At 40.7% G+C, this 13002-nt stretch overlaps 1 protein-coding gene across 1 annotated transcript in view; it reads left to right on the top strand.

The window, feature by feature from the left end:
* Positions 1-13002, top strand: part of agmo (alkylglycerol monooxygenase) — a 69960-nt gene that overhangs the window by 25580 nt on the left and 31378 nt on the right. Inside the window, exons 4-9 of the mRNA XM_074683786.1 lie at positions 2483-2586; positions 4781-4876; positions 6848-6914; positions 7719-7784; positions 8417-8496; positions 8825-8959. Coding sequence (XP_074539887.1) covers positions 2483-2586; positions 4781-4876; positions 6848-6914; positions 7719-7784; positions 8417-8496; positions 8825-8959 — 548 coding nt within the window. The remainder of the gene's footprint in view (positions 1-2482; positions 2587-4780; positions 4877-6847; positions 6915-7718; positions 7785-8416; positions 8497-8824; positions 8960-13002) is intronic.

Below are 13002 nucleotides of genomic sequence, written 5' to 3'. Positions count from 1 at the left end.
GCAGATTTTTTAAAACTTGTTACAGCAATTCAGACCTCGTTTCGTCTTTAAATGACTTGAAACAAGACATTTTTCTGAACTGGTCAGGCAAATGTGGCTCATATTAAGTCTCAAAAGACATTTTCAATTGAAAAAAAAAAACAAAAACAAAAACGCTTCATAAGATTTCAGGTTTTGCAGGGTAGATGAGCACTGGTAGGACATAACCAGGATTCACTAACATTACACATTACAGAGTTTATAAAGTTTGAATGTTGTCATATTTTAAACAATACCACACTTAACTACAAATAAATACTTCCTGGCAAAAGTTCTTAAACTAAAAAGAAGATGTCTGTTTTCCAAACTGCCTTCTACACTAGCACAGCCAACTATTTAAGCTGAAAATCAGTCTGTAGTAGTCAGTATGTGAAAACGTACAAAATCTGCAGTATACTAAAAATCCCCGGATGTTCTACTGATCCAGGAAAGTTTCTCAGTATGCAATGGACCAGTCTACCTGGCATACTGTTTCCCACAATGCACAACGCTAATGCTGTTTGTCTATGTGGGTGGCAGGTTTTGGTGAATTACTGCCATCTAGTGGAATGATTCAACATTACAACTACAATACAACACTAATGTTAGACGGTCTGGGAGATAGAAGTGAAGTGATGAAAAAGAAACACCTGTAAATCTTGTCACTTCCAGTCATAAAAGAGGTGTTTACTGCTACAAATTTATCAAAGCCCATATAAAACACTGATTCACTTTTTAAACCATATGTGGATTATATAGAAGTGTTTTTTACATCAGCTGTAAAAATAAAAATACTTTCAGATTTATTTTCAGTCAATGATTTAACTTTTGGTGTAAGATTAGAAATCAAAAATGATGATTCTGTGTGATATGATTAACAAAATAAATAAAATGCCAAGATCTGCCCATAGCTTGTTTCGTACATTTATAATAAAGGCAAAATAGAAAATCAATCATGTGTAGCTTCGCTTCTGAAACTTAAAACCAGAGTAGTATACTACAAAACAGACCCAACAGATCAGTCATACTACATACTACAGGCAAAAGCAGTAGACAGTATGTAACTCCTACTACATACTACATTCACATGTAGTTTGTAGTAGGTGGTTTGGAAAACAGTCCATCTTTTTAATAGTGGGTGATGGTGCTCATGGGAAACAGAGTTTTTATCCTGGACAAACACTACCGATTCCAGCCACAGGTGTCACTGCTGAGGCTCTAAGAGAGCAGCTGTAGACGGGACTAAACTTAGGTGTCCCAAAAAAACAGGATAGGATTTTAAAAACTTGTTAAACCGTGTCCTCATTGTCATTAATGTGTTAAACGCTGACAGCCTTAAAAGATTCATATATAAACAGAAGTTATCTGGTATAAAAACTTTTTTTTTTCATATTCCAACTTCCAGAAAGAAAAGATTGAGAAACATCTGATTTTTTTCTGCAGTATTTTTCTGCCCTTATTTGGATCCTTTTATCTTAATTCCTTTCCAAAGGGCAAACAGGCGTATTTCCCAACATATGTGACTTCTCCCTTTAAGGAAAGGAATTTGAAACTGATGAGACCTTTGACAAACTTTGGATTAACAAAAAAATCTTTTTGAAGTTTAAATAAGGATTTGTGTACACACAGGGAATAAACTTCTAGAGATTACAGCTTCTTTCCAAACCCAGTGTGACCACATTCATTCATCCTTTTTATTGTTTTTACTCAACTTTAATTGTTTGATAATTCACCCCTCGATCACACATCAAGGCTGCCTCGTAAAACTGAAACCTTGTTCAATAACTGCAGCTCCTTTTTATTATAAATAAGACATTTCACCGTACACAGTCTATACGGGGGTTTGTGGTTCAGTGATATTTGAAGGTTACTATTCTCTGTAGGACGGCTGCAGAAGCCAAAGTGGACTGGAGGTGCCAAAAAGCACAGACCAGAGACGGGGTGGTCCGGAAAGCGGCCCGGAGATCCAGTGAAACTTAACAAGCATGTTCCCTTGTATGTAAAAACGAAGTGTAACACAGATATTAATGTAGCAAGTATCACAACACAGCAGAGGAATGTAAACTGGAGCACTGGGACGTGGAGCTGGACTCTGACCAGCTGCAGCCCAAATACCCCACAGTCATAATAACCTGAACCCCGCTTCAGCCTGAGCGGCCGGCTAAACTCAAGGCTCAACTTTTCATCACGGCCGGCCAGAAGCGGGGCCGAAACGACTCCTTCAGGGGATGGAGGTATCTAGTTTCTTATCTTGGGGTTGATTTTTCAGATAAATCACTCGTAAAGACAGCTGAATATGTGTGTGAGGGTTCAAGGCTGGAGTGTGAATCTCATGAAAATAACATCGCCGCTGTCAGCTCTGTAACACATTAATGAGCAGGTGGAGAAACTGATAACCTCGTATGAGATTTGGACTCTTTGGCGTCAGAATAAGCTGGATGTGTGTGTGTGTTTTTCTCCGCAGAGGTGTCCTTCATCTGGGCTGCTCACCAGGTTCACCACAGTTCAGAGTACTACAACCTCACCACCGCCCTCAGACAGTCGCTCACGCAGCAGTTCACGTCATGGGTAAGATTTCACCGCCAAATGTCCTCAACCTCAAAGTATCCCGTGTTTTGACGGCAGAATTAATGAAGCATCTTTCCTATGGAGGATTACCTGCTTCCTATATCTTATTTCCTTGTTGTCCTCTGTGTCCAGTTTGTTTGGCGCTAACCCCATGTTTACAAAACTTTGCCAAATCAGCAGCTTGTTCCACTCCAACACAAACACACCATTTACTCTTTCTTTGGTAATGTTTGATCAAAAACTGAAGCCAGTTGAGTGGTTTTGGTGATTTGACGTTCAGACCCTGATGCACGTGCCTTGGAAATACTAGAAACCCAAAATGAGATTTCTTTAACAATCAATAAAGAGAAACAATAAAAACAGGCGACACGACAAAATAGAATAGCATAGAATATAATAGAATAGAAAAGAATAGAATAGAACTTTATTGTCATTGTAACAAGTACAAAAGAATTGAAATCACAGCATCAATCAAGAAAACTAAAGTAAGAAAGTGTATAGAAAGTGCAAAAAGCTCCATAATAAAATAGATGATGACAGCTTGTCCATCATTGTCCAGTCAGCCAGCCTCCACCTCCACAGGGTCCAGGACTGAGCTTCTTCAGCAGTCTGTTCAGTCTCTGTCTCCTGGATCCTGTCTGCTCACAGCAGGTGAAGCTCTTCCAATGTGGAGTTGGTGTCTGATGTTAGCTCTGTTAGCCATGTCTGTGAATAGCATGATGCTACTCTGCCTTCTGGTATTCCCTCTGTTACTAGGTTAGCACGGCTAGCTCGTCCATCTTATTGGAGATAGATCTTATGTTCCCAATAACGATGGATGGAAGGACAGGTCCATGTTGTCACTTCTTAGCTCACACCTGAGAACCAGCACGTCGTCCTCACCTCCTTCTCCTCACCTTGTTAGGAACATCTGGCCTTGCACCAGTTAGCATTGACATGCTACAGGCTGCTAACAGCTGATTTCACATGTAAACAATGCAGCCATGGTTACATGAAGGATCTCCAGACAAACACAGGAGAAAAAGTAGTAAAAAATATCACTGAAGACACAAAAAGTTTGGTGTCCATGACCAACAAATGAGCCATAGAAAGCAATGATCCACTCCAAATACAAAGATTACGAAAAAGAGATGAAAAAATTACAAGAAACAGACAAAGAAGAGAAAGCTGCTGCAAAAGGCAGCCATAGCCAACAGGGCAGCGCCTAGCAACGTGAATCAGTACCGGGTACTTTTGACAGAATTTGATCGTTATCTATAAAAGTACCTAATTTGGTACCCATCCCGAGTGAGTGTGTGCGTGAATGTCAGGTGACCCGTCCAGGGTGAATCCTTCCTTGCACCCAAAGACAACTAGGATACGCTGTAGCCCCTGTGACCTCAAAAGGTAAAATCATAGACTGTGTAATATATGAATGTAGTCTCCGTGATGTCACCCATCTGCTCCTGATACAGAGGAATGAAGCCTTTTGTCCGAGGGGAGCCATATTGGGATTTCTGACCTGTCAGTACCATAAGCGATTAAAACTAGCATTCCATACCTAAGACGTTTTCGTACCAGGCTGTAAATTTTTTTTTAATTCTGTAAAATCTGCTTTTTTTTTAAATTGGTGTGTTTGTGGTTTCTGGTCTTCCTGCAGCCAGCCCCAAACCACTGAGACCAGAGTTTGCCTTTTCAGTAAAAGCAGTAAAGAGATAATGGAAAGATAACATCAGACAAGGTGAACAAGACATCTGCAGAAATTCTTCTGTTGAACTTTGTCTTCATCCAGCTCTCCTTCTTCTCAGAGTGTTCACGTTGACAAACCTTTGAACAAGAATAAGTCAAATGTCACAACTTTAAACATTGTTGGCTTAAACTCTTCAGCTCTGCTGCTGTTGCCCGGATTGCAGGACAGGATGCTGCTCCACTTTCCTCAATCATTGATTGTTGCATTGATTGTGCAGCTAACTTTCATTATTCCTCAAAACCAGCCTGAGACGTAGTCTTAACCTTTTTACCACAGTGTCAACAGGCAGAGGGGAATGTGACAGGATCCTTCCAGCAGATTCATGTTGTTCCTCTTGTAGAGAATTACTCCCCTTTCTTGGAGCCTGTAGACCAGTCAAATTCAAGTCTAGAGTCAGACCCCTAGAGGTGAATCCAGGTGTATCACAGGATGTTTCTCAGCTGTCTTCATTTCTCTCCTCTTCAGATCTTTTACCTGCCGCTGGCTCTGGTTGCGCCCCCCTCCATTTTCGCTGTCCACATCCAGCTAAACCTCCTGTACCAGTTCTGGATCCACACAGAGGTAAACGCTCACACACTGGTTAAAGACTCTGTAGCTCTGCAGTCACAGAAATAACCCTGAGCCTGTAAAGTCATCATACTCCCCGCGCCAGAAACAATCCGTCTGCTGAGTCCAGCCTTTGTAGACGCAGCGCTGCAGTGGAACCTGTGTTCAATAAAAAATAATGAGATTTTATGAAATATTCCAAACAGAAGCATGACCACTCTGCCTTTAAAGCGACTGGGAGTATCACTTTTACAGTCTTCAGAGGGGATGAATGGGCTTGAGACGCCTTCCATCTTTAAGTGCACTATTAGTGAAAACAGTCGTAATAGTCACAATTTTCTGAGGGGATGTAATTTATGCCTCCTTTATGGCCGCCTTTTTTTGATGTCACGTAATTTATTGGCACTCTGTTCGCGGCAGCAGAGCCTCAGAGAGAAGTGGTGGAGACCCTTTTCATTCACGGTGAAACTCTCACGCTCGGCTGCCAGACGCGGCCATTACATGGAAATAATGAATCATGGGACGTTCTGACCAGCGGTGCACTTTTTCTTCAGGCTGAGGGGTCGGTGGTGTTAACGCAAAACATCAAAAATATCAGGGAATCACCATCAAGAGGGGAGACGTGGGAAATATAATCTGTCATGACGCTCTGATGGATCTGTTTGATATCCAAGACAAGGAAATGATCCCAACAGTCATCATGATTTTATAGAAGTCTATTCACATTAGATTTTTTTACCTCTTAATCCTTTTTTATCAATCTTATTTATTAGGGCTGAGATGATATGCTTTCCCCCCGATTTGATTCTTTTATAATTTTTGGGGTGCAGATTTGATTTCGATTGCGACCCTTCCATATTTCTGATTTTTAGCTTGGTTTTTTAACACCAGACCATGTGAAAAAGTTGAAAGATGATGTCTACAGACTATATCAGGAGCCATATTTCCCCCAAAAATGTACATCACATGTGAGTTAGTTTTTAGGATTTATTCAGAAGATCTGACATCTCAACATTTTTCCGACCCATCTCAAAAACAAATACTTAAATGAAGGACTTAAATTGAAAAAGAAGATTTTTTTAGCAAAAAAAACATGATTTAGATTGTTAAACAAAATGAATTCAAATGTGGATGAATGACGTCATTTTCACACCTAAGACCCCTCACGCGGTCCTTTTCTCATGGAAAATTTCCGCCGTGCACACCTGAAAATTTCTATCCTGCCGAAAGGAGACGTGCTGACAAGATGGTGGAAGAACAGGATCTCCTAGTGGTTGAAGTGCAGAAATACAGGCATCTGTATGACTCTTCACACAGAGATCACCATGATAACCAAGTGGTAAATAATTCATGGCGTGAAATTGTGGCCACTCTCGGCAGAGAAGAGGAATTGGTTAAAAAAGACTGGAAAAGTCTCAGAGAAAGATGTGTAAATGTGTTGTAAACAAAGGCAAAATTCTTCGAGTCTCGTTCAGTGTTCTGGTAGACGTACGTTTGTGATACACCGCCCCCTGCAGTTTGGGAATGGACACCAACGGACGGGTGTTAAAAAAAAGTGTAAAAGCCTCACGCGATCTCTCGCGCAGTCTTGTGCATCTAATTTTTACGTGTCACATTCATAATAATAATAATAATAATTAATGGATTTTATTTATAATGCACTTTACATTTGCAGGCAAATCTCAAAGTGCACAGAAGGAAAGATAAAAACAATAAAAACATTAATAAAGGCAATTAAAAAAAAATAAAATAAAAACAACCCAGTAAAAACAGTCAGCAATAATTGTAAACAACAGAATTAATCCGGAAAGGCGATACAGAATAAAAAGGTTTTTAGTCCTTTTTTAAAAGAGTCCACCGTCCGTGGAGCCCTGAGGTGGTCGGGAGGGCGTTCCACAGACGGGGAGCAGCAGCCTCGAAGGCCCTGATGCCCATAGTCCATTCATACAGGAAGCTGAACACACTTTTTTTGTTATTTTGTTTCAGCTGATCAAAGATCTTGGACCTCTGGAGTGGATCTTCAACACCCCGAAGCATCACAGAGTTCATCACGGTGAGACTAGAGGAGGGAAATAATCTACTCTACGTTGTTAAAACAACAACAAACCTGTGAGATGAGGCTCATTTTGGTTAATTGGGATGCTGGTTTGGCAGACTGCTGACAGAGTGTGCCCCATGTATACTGCAAAAAAGCTGAAATCTTATGAAGTGTTTTTGTCTTATTTTAAGTAACTCGATACTCGATGTATGCCACATTTGACTTATCAGTCCAGAAAAATGTCTTAATTTAAGTTGTTTAAAAACTAAAATGAGGTCTGAATTACAAGAGAAATGTGCTCGAAAATTTGCTTGAAATTAGAATGAGGCCTAAATACAAGATAGTGAGACAAAGTGCTTCAAGTTATTTTTGGCTGCAGGTGCTGCTATCTAGTGCCAAAATAATTCCTATTTCCTGTATTTGTGACATTTCCAGTCATAAATCATTGCCGAATATTTCGTCTCCCCTGACATGTCCTCTCTCCGCACCCCCTTACGATAAACAGTAACATCTATTAGCTTTGATATGACACCATTCAGCCATAATTGCTCAAAAGCAAGCTAAAAAACATAAGAGAACCAGAAACAGGCGATCTGATGATTAGCAGTACGGGCCACACTGCCCTCATGTGTTTTGGAGGAGTATTGCAGACACATCATTGCAGAAGCATAGATAAGGCTTCAGTTTAATCTCGTGCAGGTTGATACGTAAAATTAAGTGCGAAAACCTGGAATTATATGACTCAAAGTCTGCATGGTGTCACAAACTTTGGTGTTATGTTTGATGAGATTTTAAAAATGATTTGTACTATCCCAACAGGAAGAAACCTGTACTGCATCGACAAGAACTATGGAGGGATCCTGATCATATGGGACCGGTTGTTTGGTAGGTCTAAGTGTTGTTTGATTATGTGAATGCTGGTGGAACTGTGTGTGGGCTTCTGTTGATTTTGGCGCCCCCTGTGGACAAATGTGTCCTCCATAATGTCAGTCTAATGCAGCGTTTAATCACTCTGTGGATTTTCTGTAATAGCCACTTATTTGTTGTGTGAAACAAGCAGACAGCAGCAGAATAAAGGAAGGAAGAGTCTGATGATTGTCTGAAGAAGCTCATCTGTGTTTGAGCAGGTGGAAAAGCTCCAGAAGATGTGTAGGAAATGCAAAGTATCAGTGGCAGTTATTACACAGACTGTCCACTGCGAGAAGAGCAGTGTCAAACAAATCTTCTTCACAAAGACGTGTATTTATTTATATTCCTTCCAGTTATTACTGACCGTCACACGAGAACTCTGTGGGGTTTATGTTTCATAAGAGGTTCACTCAACCGCAGCGTCTGCTGTTTGCATCACGTCCATGCTGAGTCAGGAGCTCACAGCTGTTGGAAATCATAACAATAGGCATCGTTTTTTAAATCACGCTGTTATTGCATCAAATCAATTTCAAGCTCAAGCATCAGGAAGGAAACATGGAAGAAGTCGATCTGAATGTTTAACCCCCTGTCCACGTCCACGTCTTCAGGCACGTTTGCAGAGGAGAAAGAGAAAGTCGTCTTCGGCCTCGTGTTTCCCATCAACACCTTTGAAATCCTCTACATCCAGGTGAGTCTTATCGTCCATCAATGCTGCGTCTACAGCCGGCCGCTCGCCACCATCTGTCTCAGTCTAAACACCTCCAGCAGATGAAGCCTGAGCTCGTGTTTCCTTCTCTGGCTGAGCGGCCATTTTTGTAACCAAAACATTATTACTTTACTCCAAACAAAGTGCCTGACGGAGGTGGAGGAGGCCAGTAGAGTGAGACACCAGGAAGGGGGTGTTGTGATTGCTTTCGCAGCCTGAGTGAGGTTGAATGCAGGAACTCAGGATTTCTTCTCTGGGTTCATTAACACGGCGTCAGAAAAAATTAATTATACATTTTGGTCTCTTTCAGCTTCACTACTACTTCTATTTGTGGGGACGCTCCCAAACTTACAAGACCATGGCCGACAGGGTGTCAACTTTCCTCAAGGGTCCGAGCTGGTCACCTGGCAAAGGTCGGCTCGGGGACCATGTGGACAATCCTGTGGTGAGTATCAAACAAATATGACTAAACCACTTACAAACTAGGAGAAACACCTTGACAGGAGTGGAAGATGATCCCAATTTTTCCTCTCAAAATGCAGTGGTGGCCAAAATTGTCAGAACACCTGACAGATCTGAAAGTATTGTCCCTTTTTTTTTTGCCTCTCAAATCCTGATCATGAAACATGCATGGTTATCGTGGTTTTGTGGTCACGGTTATCGATTCGGTTCAGTGTACATTGTTGTTTTTAACACCCCAGATTACCATTTCCCCAACTAATCCACTGTTAACAGATTATTTTTTAATCATCTCTGTCATGTATAGTCATGAAAAACCTGAAAGGATGAGGCTGTTTCCATTTCAAACATCATTAAAGCTGAGTGAAGCACTGCTAGTTTCAACAGCTGTCCCAGAAGTCACTAAAAGTCACTAAATGACGCTGCTGTCTAGTTTGTATAATAATCCATTTGCATGTAATTGACATGGACTCTGTAGGAGAGAGAAATAATGTGGGAGAGACAGAAAGCAGGTAAAACACAACATCATAAATATGTTTTAACCACAAGTTAACTTTCTTCTGTCCATTCTTGTTTTTAATGTCTAAAAATCAACCCTCCTCTTTTATCTGGGCTGGGGACTGGCAGAAGTGACCATAATGAGACACACACTTAGATTTCATCTAAGGGAGGGGCTCACACACACTGACCATTTAATCTCAGATTCTCCAGTTGTCGTCTTAAAAAAAAAACTCACCAGAGGGGTCTGAAAAGTCATTAAATGTTGCGACAAAGTCTCCGAGTTGGCATCCTCCACTTTCTTACTGCCATCATCAGAGCTCACACTGAATCTAAAGAGCTCCTGGACAGCAGAAAGACTCAACACCACAGGTGCACCCTCTGACTCTGCCTCCTCCACTCATCATGTAAACAACACACGCCTCTCCACAACTATCCAGCTGTACTAGTTCGCGCCATGCGTGCTTATGAAAAAAAGACAGAGAAAAATGAAAAACACAAACCCTGAGCTGAGGGAGGAAAACAACGAACGAACGAACAGTTTGGATTTTTTTTTGCAAACTGTTCCATCCCTGAGATAAAGTGATTAAAGTTCAACAGATCTGTCCACTTTATTTACAACTCAACCTAATTTGCTGGATGGGGTCTACTGGTGTACTTTATTGACACAAGTAAAGAACGACCCCAATTATTAAGCCCCATTTCCACCAAGCAGTCTGGTTTAGATCAGTACAGTTTGGTACAGGTTGGCTATTCTTTAATATATAAACTTGCAATGTTGTGTTCATGTCCAGCATGGAAAATTGTCTACTCTTCCACTTCTTCACAGTCACAAGGATGCTTTTAAGTCCCTAAATATGGCACCTTTTGATTTTACGTGGGTAGCTACTCTGTTTTAGTAAAAACTGTAAATTTAGACAAAATGATTAATTGATGCTAAATATGTATAGGAAAATTTCTTATTTCAAGATATTAACAGAGAAGAAATGACCCCTGATCTGCCTCAAAAACGTAAACAAAAAAGAAAAATCTGCCAATGGGGAATACAAAAGTAGTTTCTTAGGTTCTAGTGTTAAGATATTGCATTTTTCTTATTTCATTGGCCGTGGTTGTGTTGGGCAGACTTGTTAGGTCTCCTCTGATTGGTTAATAGTTTTATAGCAGCTGTACACCTATCAGGCTTCTTAGACTAACTAAGGTGGATGATATCAAGCCTGGAAGCTGCACTGGGCACAATTCATAAACACAGGCAGGAGAAGGCTGAAGCTGTAACATCTGAGAAAATGAGTCGAGGCCTGTCTCAATTAAAGGCAGGGTGAGTTTTTAAACTGACGTGAAAACTAGCCTTGGCTTCATTTGAAGTTTTTAATAAGATACAGTTGAGCTTGATTTGTTCTGAAGGAAATTTTAGAGCTACAAAAATGGAATACAGAAATGAAATACAAGTGAAATAAATATATCAAAGACATGACATAAAAAGGCTCAGGCTGACTCGAAGCGACAGATTCTCACAGTAAAGGCCTCAGGCTTCATTATCCGTCATCCTGACACGCTAAACACAGACCCAAATGACTCAGAGCATTCCTGATTGAAGGATTCACATTTTCTGCAAGTTTTACGAGGAACTGCCACATCAAATAAAAGCTTTGTAGAGGGAACACAATAAGTTCATTTTCACCGTCTTTAAAAGCAGTCTGCGGGATTAAAACCACATGCATTTAAAGTGTAAATGTTGGTGTGTGTGTGTGTAGAGAGAGAAACCCAGGCTCCAGTTGGTTAGCTTTGAAATAACGCTGATGGTGTCACATTTTTAGTTTCTTTGTATTTCACACCAAAAAAAACTCCATTTTAACTTCACAATTAAACCGGCTCCTAAACTCAGCAGGGGGGTCAGAGCTTCAGCTCAGCCGAAATATCCTGAAAGTGAATCAAGTCGACGTCTGCTTATTGATATTTTTGAGTGAGGCAGGAAAAAAAGGAAAGATATGGGAGTAAAAAAAGAGAAGTCGAGCCTCAAAGTGAGAAAATACAGAGCAGCTTTCTGAAATACCTTCAGGGTTGGAGGATGGGATTTTGGGGGAACCCACATGTGGTGATTCAGTTCCTCGGGATCCTGGGAAACCCCCTGAATGGGAGGCAGGGATCTGTGATTGGCCAAATGTCCCGAGCTCCGTTCCCAAAAAGGATGCAGTTTCAACAAAAAGCCCTGAGGCCTGATTACTTATTAATAAGAAGCACAAAAACAGGTCAATGACTCAGGGAATTCTTGCAGAAGGACTCATATGTTCCCTTCTGTTCTGAGGAAACCGCCTCATCCAATAAATCCTGGAGGAGTTTGAGCCGGAGCACGCCAAACTTAGTGACAGAATAGCTGCACATGTGAGAAAGAAAATCACAACAAAAACCACTTTTTGTAAAACAACAAGCAACTTTTGAAAACCATTGCATATGGGAGCTTTTGGGGTCATGTCAGATGATTGGTATATCATCTTATTTACAGCGAATGAATTAATCTAACCTCCTCAGCTGGAACCAGAAAAGTCCTGTATGGTGTTGTGCCATGTAGTGGAGTATCTTATCTCATTGTACCGTACCGTACTGTATCATGCTACATTGTATCAAGCGTATGGTATTGTAGCATATTGTATTATAACATATATCGCACCATACTGCACCATAACGTGCCGTACCATTACGTACCGTACTGTTCCATACCGTACTGTTCCGTTTCGTACTGTTCCATGCCGTACCATTCCATACTGTACCGTAACATAACGTAACATACTGTAACGTAACGTATCTTAACGTAACTTTATGTATCGTACCGTTAGAAAACGTACCGCACCGTTCCATACCATACCAATCCATTCCATATCATACAATTCCATACCAAACCATTCCATGCCGTACCATGCCATTGCATATCAAACCGTACCGCTCCGTACCGTGGCGTATCTTATCTCATTGTACCGTACTGTATCATGCTACATTGTATCAAGCGTATGGCATTTTAATATATTGTATCATTATTATTATTATTATTATATCGCACCATACTGTACCATAACGTGCCGTACCATTACGTACCGTACTGTTCCGTACCGTACTATTCCGTATCGTACCGTTCCATACCGTACCATTCCATATTGTACCATAACATAATGTAACGTAGCATATCGTACCGTACCATACTGTACCATACCATTCCATACCAAACCATTCCATACCAAACCATTCCATACTGTACCATACCGTTCCATATCAAACCATTCCATACTGTACCATACCGTTCTATACCAAATCATTCCATACTGTACTATACCGTTCCAAACCATATCATACTGTCACTAACTGTTCCTTGCCATTACCATATCTTATCATACAGCATTGTACAGTACAGTATTGTCCTTGACTTGGCATACTGTATTGTAGTCATTCTGTGCCATACTGTATTGTACAGTCGTATCGTACCATTTTGTATCATACAGTACCGTATCACATCTTATCATACCATATTGTATTATAATACAT

The sequence above is a fragment of the Halichoeres trimaculatus genome, unplaced genomic scaffold (assembly GCF_033239565.1).
Source record: "Halichoeres trimaculatus isolate MK-OKI-2021-1 unplaced genomic scaffold, fHalTri1.1 fHalTri1_scaffold_12, whole genome shotgun sequence".
Taxonomy (NCBI): domain Eukaryota; kingdom Metazoa; phylum Chordata; class Actinopteri; order Labriformes; family Labridae; genus Halichoeres; species Halichoeres trimaculatus.
Note: the sequence above shows the minus strand (reverse complement) of the source record. Positions and strands in the feature narration are given on the sequence as shown.